Source organism: Eumetopias jubatus, unplaced genomic scaffold (assembly GCF_037043125.1).
Source record: "Eumetopias jubatus isolate StellerSeaLion01/CBP00866 unplaced genomic scaffold, mEumJub1_p1.0 scaffold_16, whole genome shotgun sequence".
Classification (NCBI taxonomy): domain Eukaryota; kingdom Metazoa; phylum Chordata; class Mammalia; order Carnivora; family Otariidae; genus Eumetopias; species Eumetopias jubatus.
In genome coordinates, this window is record NW_028274822.1 from 17,955,936 (window position 1) to 17,973,324 (window position 17,389).

Consider the following 17,389-nt stretch of genomic DNA (forward strand, 5'->3'; position numbering starts at 1 on the left):
TTCTTGCAGGCAATCCCTCAAATCTCGACCCTGGCATGGTATACCACCCTGTTTCCCTTGCTCGTGGTGCTGGGCATCACGGCCATCAAAGACCTGGTGGACGACGTGGTAAGAATTGCTCATGCAACTTTTCTCCTCGCTGCAGTGGCATCGATAACTTCTGTTTTGAGATGACTAAAATAACCTTTCTCCTCCTCTCTTCTAAAGGCTCGCCATAAAATGGATAATGAAATCAATAATAGGACATGTGAAGTCATTAAGGATGGCAGGTACTGTGCCTTCCTTAATTTGTTACTTGGTTACAGGGATAGAGTGGATTACTATGTCTAGAAACATATTTAGAGACAACTCTTCTGAACTATAAGGCAGTCAGCCCAACGGCCTTTTCACTGTAAGGGTCTCTGTGAATTTACTAAGACTTGGTCCTCTTCTCATGACCCAAAGGCTATAGCCAAGTTGGATTATACGTGCTTGCCTTTGGGCCCTACGGTATCAGCACTGTTTGTTTATTTTATTAAAGCTTTTATTTATTATTTATTTGAGAGAGAGAATGAGCAGGGGGAAGGGCAGAGGGAGAAGCAGGCTCCCCGCTGAGCAAGGAGCCTGATGTGGGATTCGATCCCCGGACCCTGGGATCATGACCTGAGCCGAAGGCAGACCCTTAACCTACTGAGCCCCCCAGGAGCCCCCGCACTGTTTACACTGTTTACTCCTTCGGCCTGGAGCTCCCATCTTTGCTGTTCCCAAACTTGTGTGTTCAGGATTTCGCCCAAACATCTTGACCCTTTCCTGATTCTCCAGCTCAAGTGATTTCTCCCTTCACTGTGTTTTCAGAGCATTTTGCTTTCCTCTCTCTTATTATGGCCTGACTTGTATTAGAATTATTGGTGTCTCATCTTCTGTCCTGAACTGTTAAGTTTCTCAGGGAGACTGTCCTGATGGTATTTGGTTGGGTTTTTGTTTTTTGTTTTTTGTGGGGTTTTTTTTTTTTTTTGGTCCATCAGAGCCTCCAACACACCAAAAGTGCTCCATAAATGTTAAATAAACATTGTCAACTGTGACCAACGTGCCAACTCACAGACCAGTAATGAGTGGTTTTTTTGAGCAAGCGCCTGGAGGCAGAACCACAAAGTCAGGTGCTAAAAATAGTGACTAAGACAATGCCAAATCACTGTGATGTACACCTGAAACTGTAGGATATTATATATCAATTACACTTCACTAAAAAAGAAAGAAAAGAATAGTCTGAAGGCCCAATTCAAAGACTTTTTTGGGTGTTGACCCTGAGAAAGAGAAGGTGATTTATAGGCACAGTTCCACTGTGTCTAATTTTCATATAGACTACGTCAATCTGTTTGGATGGCTTTTTTTCCTTCCCAAACAAATGGATTCTCTTCGGAAGGCTACCTTTCAAATCACTTAGAATCACTGTCATGGAGAGTGGTAAGATTCACAGCCAGCCCGCACTACCCTGGCAATAGGCCACAGCCTGGTTAACTCGACTGGTGAAGAGTAGCTCTGAGTGGCCTTGGATTTGGGGGTCAGGGTGCATATCTGGTAGGGCTGTGGCCCCAGCTCCCCCTGGAGGAGGGTTAAGCCTGTGTGGGGACTCGGACCTTGTGGGGAGGGCAGTGCGACCTCCCAAGGGGAAACTACGTGTCGCAGTGGAAGGATTCAACAGAATTGCCTCTCATTCCCCCAGAGAGCCGTGACAAGAAGGTTCTTGTTCGTTTATAATTTGACACTCATATGCAAATTGTAATTTACAGTTTTACAGATACTGACATGTAAACCACCATTTCATGTATTGAAAGATGAGCCAAGTTTTTTTTAATCCTAAGAATCGTGTAATTTTTTTTTTAAGATTTTATTTATTTATTCATGAGAGGCAGAGGGAGAAGCAGGCTCCCAAGGAGCAGGGAGCCCGATGCGGGACTTGATCCCAGGACCCTGGCATCATGACCTGAGCCGAAGGCAGACGCTTAACCATCTGAGGCACCCAGGCGCCCAAGAATCGTGTGTTAAATTCTAATAAATTGGTGAAACTGGTGTATAGCCATATATTTAAAATGTATTTTAAATTGAAAAGAAAAATATACTTTCAACTCCAGGTCTCTCTTATCCATGAATTAATGGGAGGACACACATGGTAATTGGATTTCTGCCTCCAAAAAAATTAAGTTTATTAGTTGTGATAGATTCACAATATCTATTAGGGATACCTTTTCTATATGTGAACATCTTTAAAACAGACTACTGTGTTTTAAAAGATGTTTAAAAAAGATGTTGATTTGTTAGCCTTTTTTATATATTTTTTATGTTTTTCAAAGATTTTATTTATTTGACAGAGAGCGAGCGAGAGCAGGAACTCCCAAGCAGGGGGAGTGGGAGAGGGAGAAGCAGACTCCCGCAGAGCAGGGAGCCCGATGCGGGGCTCGATCCCAGGACCCTGGGATCATGATCTGAGCCGAGGGCAGACGCTTAACGACTGAGCCACCCAGGCGCCCCGATTTCTTAGACATTTAAATGGTTATTTCCTATGAAATTTAAGACTGAAACTAGTCCTCTTCTTATTTAATTTTGCATTTTATCAGTGTCCTTAGTAGACTTACGAAAGTGCGACACACTCCTTGGAAAGGTAATTTACACAATAGGGAGGAGGCACGTTCTAAAGTTCCAAGAGGATTCCAGGTGGCCCGTGTGGGAGCCAGAATGCTCAGTCCCGGCCCCGGGACCACCTGGGACCTGCATCCTGGGCAGGTGGTGGACAAGCCAGAGGAGAGAGGAGAACAAGAGAGGTAGGAATACAGGACAAGAGCAAAAACAAGGGAGGTGCCAGGTATCGTGACATAGGAAAGAACACATCCAAATGGTCCCCATGGACCATTCCTTTAGAGGATACTGTAATTCCCATGACCTCTTAATGTGGTTTCATCATTTGATGGCTGAACTTTCAGGAATGCTTTTCTCTGTGAAATTCACGTTTTCCCCAGAATCATTGGCTTCTAGAAAGAATAATTCCAAATCCTTTGCCGGTAACTTTGAAAAAGCCAATAAACTGTCATTATTTTTAATATTTAGATTCAAAGTTGCCAAGTGGAAAGAGATTCAAGTTGGAGATGTCATTCGTCTGAAAAAAAATGATTTTATTCCGGTAAGTGAATAAGCCCTGCATCCCTCATCTCTTATCCTCCCAGCTGCTCTGGTGCTCAGTTTTGCCTTGGGGATCTCTTGTGTTACCGGTGTGTTTTGTTTCGAACAGGCTGACATCCTCCTGCTGTCCAGCTCTGAGCCCAACAGCCTCTGCTACGTTGAAACAGCTGAACTGGATGGGTAAGTGGGTCTTTGCCAGGCCTGTTTTAAGGCTGACCTTTGAAGGCACATTCATTCCGTTGAAAATTGCATCATGAAAAGGAGCCCTGAGATCTGGCCCTGCCTCCAGCACTTGCTGGCTGTCCAGCAGTGTCCCTAGTGGACCAATGTCTCTTTTCTCCAATTCCATCTGTAAAGAGGGGCTCTCAAACCTGCCCTCCCCCCAGCTTTGAGGGAAGATAAAAGGGTCAATGCCTGAGCTCTTTGTAAGCAGCTGAGAAGTGTGCAGACACATACGAATGACTATCAATATAAGCTATTTCAGAAAAAACAGCTTTTTAAAGTACTTGTCAGTAGGCAATTTTGGATTTTCCCTTTGTTGGTTCAACGCTACCACTTAGAAGAATGTTCTGCTTTTGACCAGTTTTGAATGCATTTATTGAGTGCCTGCTATGTTGCATTAGCGTTACGTATTAGCTCATTTAATCTCTGCAGGGAGCTGAAATCATCTTAGGGAAACTAGGTCTGTCTTTGTGCTATAAATTAGTCAGTTGATCAGTCTTACCTGTAAAACAGCCATTATTCCCATGAGTGAGAGCCTCTAAAGCTTTCCAAAGGTAGCAAATCCCAACATACCCTGTCAGAACAAACAGAACGGGAAGGTTGAGGGCAGGTCAGCGTCTGAATATAGGGGAATCCCAGAGTCAGTGTTCACGGAGCCCACAAAAGGACGTCCAGCCTGTAAAGGCAGTATTGCCGTCCAGCACCCAAGAGCCCAGCCCGACTCTCCTTTTTCCAGAACATGCGCCTTCCTTGCTCTGTGGGTGGGAAATGCCATGTACGGGGGTGGGGGGGGGTGGGGGGGGGAGGGGCGGCAAGTTTCCCACCTCCTTTCCTGGGTAGGATTATCTTTCAAAGATAAAATCCAGTTATTCACTCTGGAAAAGAATAGGTTGACAGAATCCAAACACTTTCTGTAACAAATATGTCTTGTAGAATCATCTTAGTGCGATTAAATATTAGAAGCTAAGTTTAAAAAATTTTTTTTGTTTTATTTTTTTTTTAAAGATTTTATTTATTTGACAGAGAGAGAGAGACAGTAAGAGAGGGAAAACAAGCAGGGGGAGTGGGAGAGGGAGAAGCAGGCTTCCCGCTGAGCAGGGAGCCCGACGTGGGGCTTGATCCCAGGACCCTGGGACCATGACCTGAGCCGAAGGCAGACGCTTAATGACTGAGCCACCCAGGCGCCCCTATTTGTTTCTTTTCGAGAGAGAGCACAAGCAAAGGGAGGGGTAAGGGTCAGAGGAGAGAATCTCAAGCAGACTCTGCGCTGAACATGGAGCCCAATGCAGGGCTCGGTCCCATGACCCTGAGATCGTCAAGAGTCCAACGCTCGGCCGACTGAACCACCCAGGCAGCCCTAGGAGCTAAGTTTTTAAATAGCAATTTGATAGTCTAGGCTAGTGGCGAAAGCTAAGTTAGTAAGAAGGAGGACAGGAAGCTTGTAGATGCCTCTGTCCCAACCATACTGGCCCACTTAAACAACGAAGGGGACCAACATTTCCCAAGTCAGAAGTTTTTCTGTAGTTTGGGAAATCTCACTAAACCCAAAGTTCCAAGGCAAACAGAGTTTGAAAATCAGAAAAGCTAATGATCTAGCTTTTGCTTCCAGGTATACCAAATGTTACTTCGTACAGTTTTTCTTATATTCCTGTTCGAGCTCCAAATTTTATTCATTTAATTTTCTTTTCCTCTCCCTTTAGAGAAACCAATCTAAAGTTCAAAATGGCGCTTGAAATCACACACCAGTATCTCCAAAGAGAAAATTCACTGACGACATTTGATGGTTTGTGCAAACATGTCTTACTTTGTTTTAAATTTGTTGCTCAACTCAGTCCCAATTAATTAAAACCAGAAAATCTTTCGTATGTGAGTATTTATGTGAGTCATATTTTTCTAAAGGTTTTATTGAATGTGAAGAACCCAATAATCGGCTAGATAAGTTTACAGGAACACTGTTTTGGAGAAACAGAAGTTTTCCTCTGGATGCAGATAAAATTTTGTTACGTGGCTGTGTAATTAGGAACACGGATTTCTGCCATGGATTGGTCATTTTTGCAGGTAATTTCAGAGTTTCTTGGGAAATTGATATGTGCTTTTAAGATTTAAAGGAAGGGATTGTTCTTTTCATTCTCCATCGAAATCAAAGGAAAAGTAATTTTATTGACATGACCGTGAATTGATTTTCCCAACTATTGATCGTATTGAATTTTCCATTTTTAGGTGCTGACACTAAAATAATGAAGAATAGTGGGAAAACCAGATTTAAAAGAACTAAAATTGATTACTTGATGAACTACATGGTTTATACGGTACATATTTTCTGTTTCAGTAGATAAGAGGCTAGACTGCTGTCTTTTGCTGTAATGTTGTTGTATGGTTTTCTTGTGCAGAGAGATCGTACCTCTGCAAGCCAAGTAGAAGAATGCGTGCGGTGTCCCAAGGCTGGGTGGGAGAGAGAGGACTCTCTTACTTCTTCTCAGAAATGCCATACCTCTAATAGGAGAATCCTTTTGAGAATGGAAATTCCAGTTGTAGGGGCCTCTGAGTGCTTTTTTTTTTTTTTTAGAGAGAGAGAGAGTGCAGGGGAGAGGGGGAAAGGGAAAGAGAGACTTTTTTTTAAAGATTTTTATTTCTTTTAAAGATTTTATTTATTTATTTGAGAGAGAGAGAATGAGAGAGAGAGAGACCACATGAGAGGGGGGAGGGTCAGAGGGAGAAGCAGACTCCCCGCTGAGCAGGGAGCCCGATGCGGGACTCGATCCCGGGACTCCAGGATCATGACCTGAGCCGAAGGCAGTTGCTTAACCAACTGAGCCACCCAGGCGCCCAGAGTGCTTGAGTATTTCGTTAACTAGAGTGACTAGTTGGAAAACCAGGGAGCCCAAGATAAGTTCATGGGACTGGGCTCCTAGAGTCAATATAGGGTTGACTTTACTGCTATTAATTTCCCCAAGGGGTAGTTCTCTTAAAAGCAAACTTTTTCCCTTGACATATATACTGTATAAGTCTACATAAAAGGCAAGGCTAAATAAAAGGTGTTGAGGGGTCTCTGAGACCACCCCCAGGTTTGGTGATTCACTAAGAGGACTCATAGAATGGAGCATCTAGTTGCCCCCATAGCTATGACTTACTGTAACTTATTACAAAGCAAGATCAGCAAAGGCAAAAGGCCCATGAGTCAGAGTCTGGAGGAAGCCAGGTGCCAGTTTCCAAGAGTCCTCTCCCAGGAGGGTCACACGGCAAGACACACTTAATTCCCTGAGCCACAGTTTGTGACAGCCTATGTGAAATGTTGTCCATACCAGGGAAGCTCATTGGAGACTCTGTGCCTGGGCTTTTATTGGGATCTGGTCACATAGGCATCATCTGCCAGGCATGTACTACAATTCCAGATTCCCTGAAGGAATGCAAGTGGTCGGCATAAGCCATATTGTTTTACACAAACAGGCACAAAGAGCCATTCTTATCAGGTAATAAGGAATAAGGAAACCCTTCCAAAACTAAGTTCCCAGATGCCAGCCAAAGGCCAACCTTGCAAGCAAGTCGTTTAAGGATAGCATCTCAGTCCTGGCCGCAAATATTAGGCAGTCCTCTGATTTCCCAATGAGAATTCATTTTTGCCCAAGTATTTAGTTTAATTTGAATACATAAACTTTTAGGGACTTCTAAAACTTACAGTACTTTACATATACATATTTAAAGTCATATAAAAGTAATATACTAATTTAAGAAGCAATTCTTTTTTCTCTGATACCACATTTCATGAAAACTTTGAACTTTTCAAGTGCGTCTTCCATGTCATTGTCCTAGTTATGGCCAAAGTACTCACAATGAGTTCTTTGTGCTGTAGTGGTTTTGAGATATAGCACTTTTGGAAACTGTGTCCAGAAATTTAAATATGTCCTTGGAAATTGTATTCCTACCCATAAATATCCAAATACTACGAGGACAGTGGACTTTTCATCCCCTAAGTGTATCCTCATAATTTTCCTAACAGGATATACTTACTGTGCCGCTTTTTAGGTGATCTTAAACTTGAAGTGATAATTAAACCTTCAGGAATAATTACCCAAATCTGGGTGAAATTCCCTTAACTTCTCTTTTAAAACTTATTTCCATCAAATATTTTCTGTAAGCATCCCAAGTCAGCATTGTTTGAAATTATTTCATGCTGAGATACCTTCCCCAAACAGTACAATATTATTCAAACTAAAAGCCATGGATCAAATGCCCTGTCATATGAGGATGTTTAAAGATTTGAATATAAGACACCACTTTCTCTTTCAAACTATAGCTTTGGGGACAAAACTGTACCTAGATGTGTTCTGTAGGATAGATCAGTCAATGATAGAACTCAAATAGGCTTTCAAAGCATCCTGATGGTGCCGTTTTTCTTTTAAGTGTGTTGTTTTTACAGACTACTAAATTATCATTAACATGCAAAGTATTGAGTAAGGTTAATTAGCATCTGTGACATTCTGGGAGTTGGCAATCGGTCTTCCAAATACACTTAAATGTTTCATGTCTTCTAGATCTTTGTTGTTCTCATCCTGGTTTCTGCGGGTCTTGCCATTGGCCATGCTTACTGGGAAGCTCAAGTTGGCAATTATTCTTGGTACCTCTATGATGGAGAAGACTATACACCCTCCTACCGTGGATTCCTCAATTTCTGGGGCTACATCATTATTCTAAACACCATGGTGCCCATCTCTCTCTATGTCAGGTAAGGCTCTCCCCTCTTTGGCCTTCCGCTTTAAGGGAAGTATGTCGTACATTTTCCCAACTTTGCACCTTCATTTCTATCAGTAATTGTTGGCCTTTGAGGCCATAAAGAACAAGTAAGAAAATAATGTTCATTTCAGGATTGGGGGTAATAGAGGGAAAGGAAATTCAGATTGGAGTGTCTGCTCTGTGCCAGGCACAGCACCTTGTATCTTGACTACTTTGCAGATGAGACCACCAGAGTTCAGAAGTCACCCACTTGGTAAGATTCCTTCTCAAGGGACTTCAGAGCCCAGGCTTCAGAAGGGGCCTTGGGAAAAGGTGGAGATTTCCAATGTCATGGGAAAACTTGTTTTCCTTTTCAGGAGCCTTCCTAATCTCTGAGCTGGGTCTTCCTTATTACCACCCGGCACATCCGTTGCTTATAAAATGCTTGCTTGCCACTGCTTTCCAGTGGGAATGCCCTTCTCCCTGGCCTCTGTCAGCCTCTCAAAATGTTCTGTTTCTCATCTCAGTCTCAACCACAATAGAGGAGGCAGGGTCCTGTCTCTGACAAGTGGTGATGACTTGCTTGGTGAGATTCCTTCCTTGTTCACTTCTTTCCTTCTTTAATATCAAGGTTTGCTTCATTCATCAGTTGGATTTTAGACCACTGGAAGGAGAGTTGTGTCTTGGAACATACTCAGCAGCCAGAGTCTCCTCTAAGTGCCAATTAAGTAACAGCCCAGAGACATAAAGATCACATATACTTGTATAATTAGAAGTACTTGTTTTATTTTAATTTTATTATATGTGCATTTGTTTTCTTTGTAATCTTATTATACGTAGTTACTGCTCTTCTTTTACCATGAATAGAGCCCTGGGGAGCCATGTGTTTGCAGTCACTTAAAAAAACAAAAAACAAAAAACTGAGATGAGTTTTAACCTTTGTTGAGGGAGCTACTAAACAGATTATTTTGTTTAAAACTGTGTGGTATAAAATAAACTGTGTGTGTCAGTTTCGGTTTTAAAAAGTCATGTCATGTGATTAATGTGATTTCCTTATTTCTCTTGAAAATGAAGGTCCTTCTAGAGCATAAGTCGGATCAGGTCATTCTGCTTTGTTTTCTACCCTACGGGAGCTTTCCATTTCCTTCAGGATAAATTCATTATTGAGGCCACCCTATGACCCACAAGGCCCGGCGTGGTCTGGTTCTCCCCACCCCATCACCTCCTGTACCTCCTCCCCCTCCTTAGGCTTCCTCAACTCCAGCCCCCTTGCTACTCCTCAGTGTGGTGCCAGTACCTGCCACAGAGCCTTTGCACCTGCTCTGGTCTTTGCCTGGAATGTTTTTCCCTCTTATCTACATGGCTGCTCTTTGATTTCCTTCAGGCCTCTGCTCGAACATGCCCCTGTCACGCTGGCCTTTCCTGACCCACTCTATCTTAAATGTCACTTCCGTTCCCTGTTGGTCTTCATCTTCCCTGCTTTGATGTTCTGCAGGGATTTCGTCTGTTTTGTTTGCTGATGTGGCCTCCTATGTCTGTACATAGTAGGCACTCAGGAAATATTTATAGGGCGAGGGAAAGAGTTCTTTTTCCCTCTCTTTAATTTATTATAAAGACATCTTTTGCCCACTCAACATTGGCTGAATATTTAAACAGCTTCCTTATAACTGAGATATATTTAATCCCTTAGAGTTTTAAAATTAAGATGATTCTTTGAGAATATCTTATTTGGGACATTCTTTAACTTTGTAAGAATTTAGGGGAAGAAAAACTATGCTTTTTCACAGTGTGGAATCACAACGTATGAGTTACTTACCAAAAGCGCTAGGGCCTACTTGTGAGCACATAGGGCCTGTAACCTGGTGGACCCTCACCTCTGATTAGGAGCACAGCCTTATCCAGTTGTCCCGAGTGCCATGGGAATGAGACAAAAGAGAGTAGGGATTGCCACATCGTCACCATGTCACCGGTCCCACAGGGCCATGTGCTGAGGCTCAGACATACTCAGGAGTGAGTGAGAAATCACCGAACAAGGCTGGAGAAAGATGTGTCTGGTCAGGAGAACCCAGAGACTGGGCACATAGACTCCACATGGCTTGTCTTTCTGCGGATGAGCAGCTCGTTCCTGTGCACGCACGTGAAGATAAAGCCTGCTACCTGCCTCTCGGATCTGAGAGCGCCACCCAAAGTAACCTTTCGTCTTGTCTTCCTAGTGTGGAAGTGATCCGTCTTGGACAGAGTTACTTCATAAACTGGGACCTGCAGATGTACTATCCTGAGAAGGACACGCCCGCAAAGGCGAGAACCACCACGCTGAACGAGCAGCTCGGCCAGATCCATTACGTGTTCTCAGATAAGACAGGGACGCTCACACAAAATATCATGACCTTTAAGAAGTGCTGCATCAGTGGGCAAATATATGGTGAGTGGAAGCCGGTACTCGGTCTCCAGGCCTCTGTGACCAGGGCCCGCCTTCCCAGAATTGCTGGTGCCATCCCCGAGCCCAGCCCTCGTGGCCATTCTGGGCTGAGTTCGGAGGCGGCTTCGCTGGTGGCATCGGGAACAGAGGGTTAGGGGAGTGGGAGAGGTCAGCGGTCAGAAACAGGCACACATTCCTCAAAAATTTAAACAGGAAGTTACCGTGTGATCCAACAGTGCCACTTCTTGGTGTAAACCCAAAAGAACCCAAAGCAGGGACTGGGAGAGAGATGTGCACTAATATGTTCATACCAGCGTTACTCACAATAGCTAAAGTGTGGAAGCAACCCAAGTGTCCATCAGTGGATGAGTGGATAAAATGTGGTCTCCACATACGCCGGAGTGTTAGTCTTGAAAAGGAGACGGTTGTGACACACGCTATCCCATGGATGAGCCTGGAGGACACTAGGCTCAGTGAAATAACCCAGTCACGGAAGGACACATACAGTATGAATCCATGTATATGAGGCCCTAGAGCAGTCAAATTTACACAGGAAGTGGAATGGGTGGCTGCCAGGGGCTGGGGGGAGGGGAGGATGGGCAGGTATTGTTTAATGAGTCCTGAGTTTCAGCTTTACCAGATGAACGAGCTCTGGAGCGGGTGGGGGCGATGCTGCACATCTTGTCCTCTCTCTCTCTCTGTCAAATAAATAAATAAAATGTTTTTAAAAAATGGTTAAAGTGGTGAATTTTATATGTATTTCCCCATAATTATTTTGAAAAAGTTGATTTCCATTCTCATGTTCTGAAATACGCTGTGTATTTATAAATAATGTTAAGGCTAATACTGTATTCAATCAGAATGCTCTAACTTTTAAATAAAGACTTAATACAATTTTTAATTCCTTTTTAAAGAGATTTTATTTATTTATTTGAGAGAGCGCACAAGCGGGGGGAAGGAGCAGAGGGAGAGGCATAAGTAGACTCCATGCTGAGCACAGAGCTCGATGTGCAGCTCAGTCCCACCACCCAAGTCACGACTCCAGCCAAAATCAACAGTTGGACGTGGGGCTCCTGGATGGCTCAGTCGGTTAAGCGGCCGACTCTTGGTTTCAGTTCAGGTCATCATCTCAGGATCCTGGGATCAAGCCCCGTGTCGGGCTCTGTGCTCAGCAGGGAGTTTGCTTGAAGGACTCTCCCTCCCTCCTTCTCTCCCTCTCCCTCTGCCACCCCACCGTGTGCTCTCTCTCTCTCTTTTTCTCAAATAAATAAATAAATCTAAAAAAAAAAAAAAAAAGAGTCAGATGCTTATCTGACTGAGCTAACCAGGCACCCACTTAACACGATTTTTTTAAAAGAGCCTTAAGAACGCTGTGTGCTTTTTCCTTGTAGAAAACTATCCCGTGAATGTGTTTTCACATACGGAGCATCTCTGACGTGGGGGACTGTGAGGAAGGTGGTGGGATCCTGGGGGGTTAAGGAAGTGGTTCTCATGTGCATGGGGGCAGTCCCTTTAGAGCCGGGGGGTAAGGAAAGCACTTCAAGGGACAGGAGTCTGGCCCCAGAGGAGGACGCGGTGTAGAGGGACAGAGGCACTAGTATTTGAACCTCTAGACTGGAGGTCGGCAAACTTCTGTAAAGAGCCAGGTAGAAAGCATTTGAGCCTTTGCAGGCCATATATCGTTTGCATCAGATTTTCTTCTTTGTTAGGTATTATTTTGTTTTCACAACTCTTGAAAAATGTGAAAACCGTTCTAAACTTGAAGGCTGTCCAGAAATCAGCTGAGACCCATAGAACCGAAGCACGGGGGGGAGGGAGCTCTGCACACCGATGAGGACTCAAGTTGTTTTGTCCTGTTTGTTTCTCAGGAGACCATCGGGATGCTTCTCAAAACAGTCATAGCAAGATAGAGGTGAGTCCTTTCGTTGAAGGAAGGGTTTGCGGGTGTGTATTAGTTGCCCACGACGATGGCTGTAACAAAGTAGCACAAAATGGGTGGCTTAAAACAACAGAAACTCATTCTCTCACAGCTCTGGAGGCCAGACGTCTGAAATCAAGCTTCCAGCAGGGCCACGATCCCTCAGGTTCTAGGGAAGAACCCTTCCTTGCCTCCTCCTAGCTTCTGGTGACGGCCTGCAATCCTTGCGGTTCCTTGGCTTATGGACCCAGCACTTACATGTCTGCTTCCATAGTCCCATGGCGCACTCCCTGGGTGTCTGTGTGTCTGCGTCCAGACTTCCCTCCTCCTATAAAGACACCAGTCATGGGATCAGTGCCCAGCCTCATCCAGTAGGACCTCATCTTAACCCGATTACATCTGCAAAGACCTTCTTGCCAAATAAGCTCATCCTCACAGCTACCAGGGGTTAGGACTTCCACTTATCTTTTTGGGGGACACCATTCAACCCACCACAGGATGTCTTTTTGTTTTAAGAGAGGTGTGAGCCCTCTTGACACTTAAAGAGTGTGTGAAGATCTCAAGATGACTTTTCCATAAAGACTCGGTTTCAGAGACAAGCTCCTGTCCTTTGTGAAGCCCACGTGGACGTTTTCAAAATCACGTGTTTGTTTCCTCTCTCCACTTCTTTCAGCAAGTCGATTTTAGCTGGAATATGTTTGCTGATGGGAAGCTTGCGTTTTATGACCACTATCTCATTGAGCAAATCCAGTCAGGGAAAGAGTCCGAAGTTCGACAGTTTTTCTTCCTGCTTGCGGTTTGCCACACGGTCATGGTGGATCGCACTGATGGTGAGTGTTTCTCTGGCATCTCGGATGCCGGGGAGCAGTGTTTTCGTTTACAGGTAGCTCCCGCTTGGCACTCAAGTGCATAAAAAGTAGTACGCCTGACAAGTCTGTCTCTTGCTCAAGCAATGAACATTTGTGAGCCCCTACCCTGATGGTATATGAGGCGGCAAAGCACGAAACCAGCTCTCAGTCTCTGAAAATGTCCAACTCCTCCACAGTTATGGCTCCAAATGTATTTATCACTTTGCAAGTGAAATCTTATCGTTAAGAGAAATGATTGACTCTAGCATGGTACTAGGAGAATCAGTCTTCCCACCCTGTTATTACTTAACATTTATTGAGAGTGAAGAGTCAAGCCTTATCTGGATCATAAGGGGACTTTGAACTTGAACAATCTTTACTACAAAATAATTTCAGAGAGAATCTGTTTTCTAGATTCAGATGTGTTCCAGAGCCTGGACTCATTTAAGGTGCCTTTTTCCTTGGAAGGAGCATAATTAACGTATATTTGCATGGGAGCCAGCAAAGCTGACTTGTAGGTTCCTTTGTAGAATTCTTTTTTCTTTCTTTCTTTTTTTTTAAGATTTTATTTATTTGAGAGTGAGCAGAGAGAGAGAGAGAGAGAGAGAGCACAGGAGCAGGGGGAGGGGCAGAGGGAGAAGCAGACTTCCCACTAAGCAGGGAGCCCGATGCGGGGCTCGATCCCAGGACCTCGGGATCATGATCTGAGCCTAAGGCAGACGCTTAATGACTGAGCCACCCAGGCACCTCCCGTTTGCAGAATTTTTTTTTTAATTTTATTTTATTATGTTATGTTAGTCACCATACATTACATCATTAGTTTTTGATGTAGTGTTCCATGATTGTTTGCGTATAACACCCAGTGCTCCATTCAATACGTGCCCTCTTTAAGACCTATCACCAGGCTAACCCATCCGCCCACCCGCCTCCCCTCTAGAAGCCTCAGTTTGTTTCTCAGAGTCCATAGTTTCTCATGGTTCGTCTACCCCTCTGATTTCCCCACCTTCATTTTTCCTTTCCTGCTATCTTCTTTTTTTTAACATATAATGTATTATTTGTTTCAGAGGTACAGATCTGTGATTCAACAGTCTTACACAATTCACAGCGCTCACCATAGCACATACCCTCCCCAATGTCTATCACCCAGCCACCCCATGCCTCCCACCCCCGACAACTCCAGCAACCCTCAGTTTGTTTCCTGAGATTAAGAATTCCTCATATCAGCGAGGTCATATGATACTTGTCTTTCTCTGATTGACTTATTTCGCTCAGCATAACACCCTCCAATTCTATCCATGTCATTGCAAATGGCAAGATTTCGGGTTTTTTTTTTTTGATGGCTGCATAATATTCCTCTGTGTGTGTGTGTGTGTGTGTGTGTGTACACACACCACATCTTCTTTATCCATTCATCTGTCGATGAACATCTGGGCTCTTTCCATAGCTTGGCTATTGTGGATGTTGCTGCTATAAACATTGGGGTGCATGTACCCCTTCGGATCCCTACATTTGTATCTTTGGGATAAATACCCAGTAGCCCTTTGCAGAATTCTTTTTTTTTTCCTTTAAATTTTTTTATTGTTATGTTAATCACCATACAGTACATCATTAGTTTTTGGTGCAGTGTTCCATGATTCATTGTTTGTGCATAACACCCAGTGCTCCACGCAGAACGTGCCCTCTTTAATACCCATCACCAGGCTAACCCATCCCCCCACACCCCTCCCCTCTGGAACCCTCAGTTTGTTTTTCAGAGTCCATCATCTCTCATGGTTCGTCTCCCCCTCCGATTTACTCCCCTTCATTCTTCCCCTCCTGCTATCTTTTTTTTTTTTCTTAACATATGTTGCATTATTTGTTTCAGAGGTACAGATCTGTGATCCAACAGTCTTGCACAATTCACAGCGCTCACCATAGCACATACCCTCCCCAATGTCCCACCCCCCACCACTCCAGCAACCCTCAGTTTGTTTCCTGAGATGAAGAACTCCTCATATCAGTGAGGTCATATGATACACGTCTTTCTCTGATTGACTTATTTCGCTCAGCATAATAACCCTCTAGTTCCATCCACATCATTGCACATGGCAAGATCTCATTCCTTTTGATGGCTGCGTAATATTCCATTGTGTATATATACCACATCTTTATCCATTCATCTGTCGATGGACATCTTGGCTCTTTCCACAGTTTGGCTATTGTGGACATTGTTGCTATAAACATTGGGGTACACGTACCCCTTCGGATCCCTACATTTGTATCTTTGGGGTAAATATGCAGTAGTCCTTTGCAGAATTCTTAAATGCCGTTGTGCCAACTTCGTTGTAGCAACTTGGTCCCGTGTCATGAAAGCCAGCCATTTTTTCACGTATGGACATTACAGTAAGTTATAGAAATACACCTGTGCATTTTTTTTAAAGATTTTATTTATTTGAGAGAGAGAGAATGGGAGATAGAGAGCACGAGAGGGAAGAGGGTCAGAGGGAGAAGCAGACTCCCCGCCGAGCAGGGAGCCCGATGTGGGACTCGATCCCGGGACTCCAGGATCATGACCTGAGCCGAAGGCAGTTGCTTGACCAACTGAGCCACCCAGGCTCCCCACTGTGCTATTTCTAAGCAACTTGGTTCTCTTAGGTCTTGACTCATTAGTAAAATTATTCTCCCCCCCCCCCCCCCCCCCGCCTTTTGACAGCGTGTGGTGGTATTTTGAGAACTAAACAGCCGACTTAGGCAAACATACTTCAATCTTATGGCCTATACTTTCTTTTCTCCTCCCTGGGATATTATGGGAAGGGCCCTATTTTGCTAGAGATGGGCCGGCCCCGGTTCCTGCCACAGCACATGGTACAGACCTGGGTGTTCTGTCCGAGCACCAGTGTCCTCGGTGTTGCAGGCAGAAGCTTGGAGCTCAAGGTCCCTTCCAGCCTAACGCCGTGCAGCTCTTTGTCCCACTGTCCACTGAGGCAAAGAGTTGTACATCCCAAGGAAACTTCTTTCAGCGAGTGTGTGATGGGCAATTGCTGTAGCCCCTGTGAATGAAGAACAGCTGGGTTTCTAGGCACAGGAGGTTAGAAGAGAAATTGGTTTGGGTCTGATACATGAAGTACCTTGAAAGGGTCCCTTGGAAGGACCTTGGGAACCCCTCCTGCAAATATGATGGATAATCCAGCCCCAGAAGGCCCAGGGACCTGCCTGAGCCATGCAGCAGGTCAAAACCCCTTCTGGTTGGGCCCCCTTGCGATCCCCCATGCCGGGGCACCTTTGCTTTTGTTCTTGCGTTTTCTCTCTTTTGTAAGAATAATGGAGACCTGCCAGTCTTTTATTACGCGTCACATCAGCAGGAGAGGGGAGGCAATCCTTTGCCATATCCATCAGACTAGCTCAGCAGGCAGTTTGTGTGACCTGCGTGTGGAGTCCCTGTGGAGGCATCTGGGGACAGAGCGTGGAGAGGTGGCTCTGATTTTCTATTGCTCCGTAATGAGTGACGGCAACTCCATAGCTGGAAACACCCATTCATTAGCCCCTAGTTCTGTAGGTCAGAAGTCTGGGCATGGCATGACAGGGTTCTCTGCTCAAGATCTCCCTAAAATCGAGGTCAGGCCATGTGCTCATCTGGAGCTCCGAGTCCTCCTCCAAGCTCATGTGGGAGTGCAGCACTCTGTTCTCTGTAGTGGAAGGACGGCGGTCTTCATTCCCTGCTCCTGCGGGGGAATGGGGGAGGGTATGGCTCCACACGGCCCCTAACATCTTCAAAGCCAGCAAACAAGAATCCCCTTTCCATGGAACGCCTTATATGCTTCGAATCTCTCCCCCCAGGAAAAACCCTGCCCCTTTTAAGGACTGACCTAATTAGGTTGGGAACACTCAGATAATCTCCCTATCTTGAGGGCAACTGATTTGGACCTTATTTACACCTGAAAAATCCCTTCCCAGCAGTACCTAGATTAGCATTTGAATAACTGGGAGGAGGTGTGTGTGTACATGGTGGGGTAGGGGGAGGAACCTTGGGGCCACCTTTGATTCCTGCCTCCCACAGAGGCTATGTGAGAGCTGTGAGAGCGGAGTGTGGAAGGCTTGGAGGCCTTTTCTCCGCCTGCAGGTCTTGAAGTCAGGATGTGC

The 17,389-nt window shown here is 44.7% G+C and overlaps 1 protein-coding gene across 2 annotated transcripts in view; it reads left to right on the forward strand.

Moving 5' to 3' along the window:
• ATP8B1 (ATPase phospholipid transporting 8B1) overlaps nucleotides 1–17,389 on the forward strand; it is a 60,913-nt gene that overhangs the window by 21,148 nt on the left and 22,376 nt on the right. For both annotated transcript variants that reach the window (XM_028102965.2, XM_088019749.1), the window contains 11 exons: nucleotides 10–108; nucleotides 208–269; nucleotides 3,082–3,154; nucleotides 3,263–3,333; nucleotides 5,076–5,158; nucleotides 5,275–5,433; nucleotides 5,596–5,684; nucleotides 7,908–8,098; nucleotides 10,299–10,507; nucleotides 12,373–12,416; nucleotides 13,096–13,252. In XM_028102965.2, the coding sequence (XP_027958766.2) occupies nucleotides 10–108; nucleotides 208–269; nucleotides 3,082–3,154; nucleotides 3,263–3,333; nucleotides 5,076–5,158; nucleotides 5,275–5,433; nucleotides 5,596–5,684; nucleotides 7,908–8,098; nucleotides 10,299–10,507; nucleotides 12,373–12,416; nucleotides 13,096–13,252 (1,237 nt within the window). The remainder of the gene's footprint in view (nucleotides 1–9; nucleotides 109–207; nucleotides 270–3,081; nucleotides 3,155–3,262; nucleotides 3,334–5,075; nucleotides 5,159–5,274; nucleotides 5,434–5,595; nucleotides 5,685–7,907; nucleotides 8,099–10,298; nucleotides 10,508–12,372; nucleotides 12,417–13,095; nucleotides 13,253–17,389) is intronic.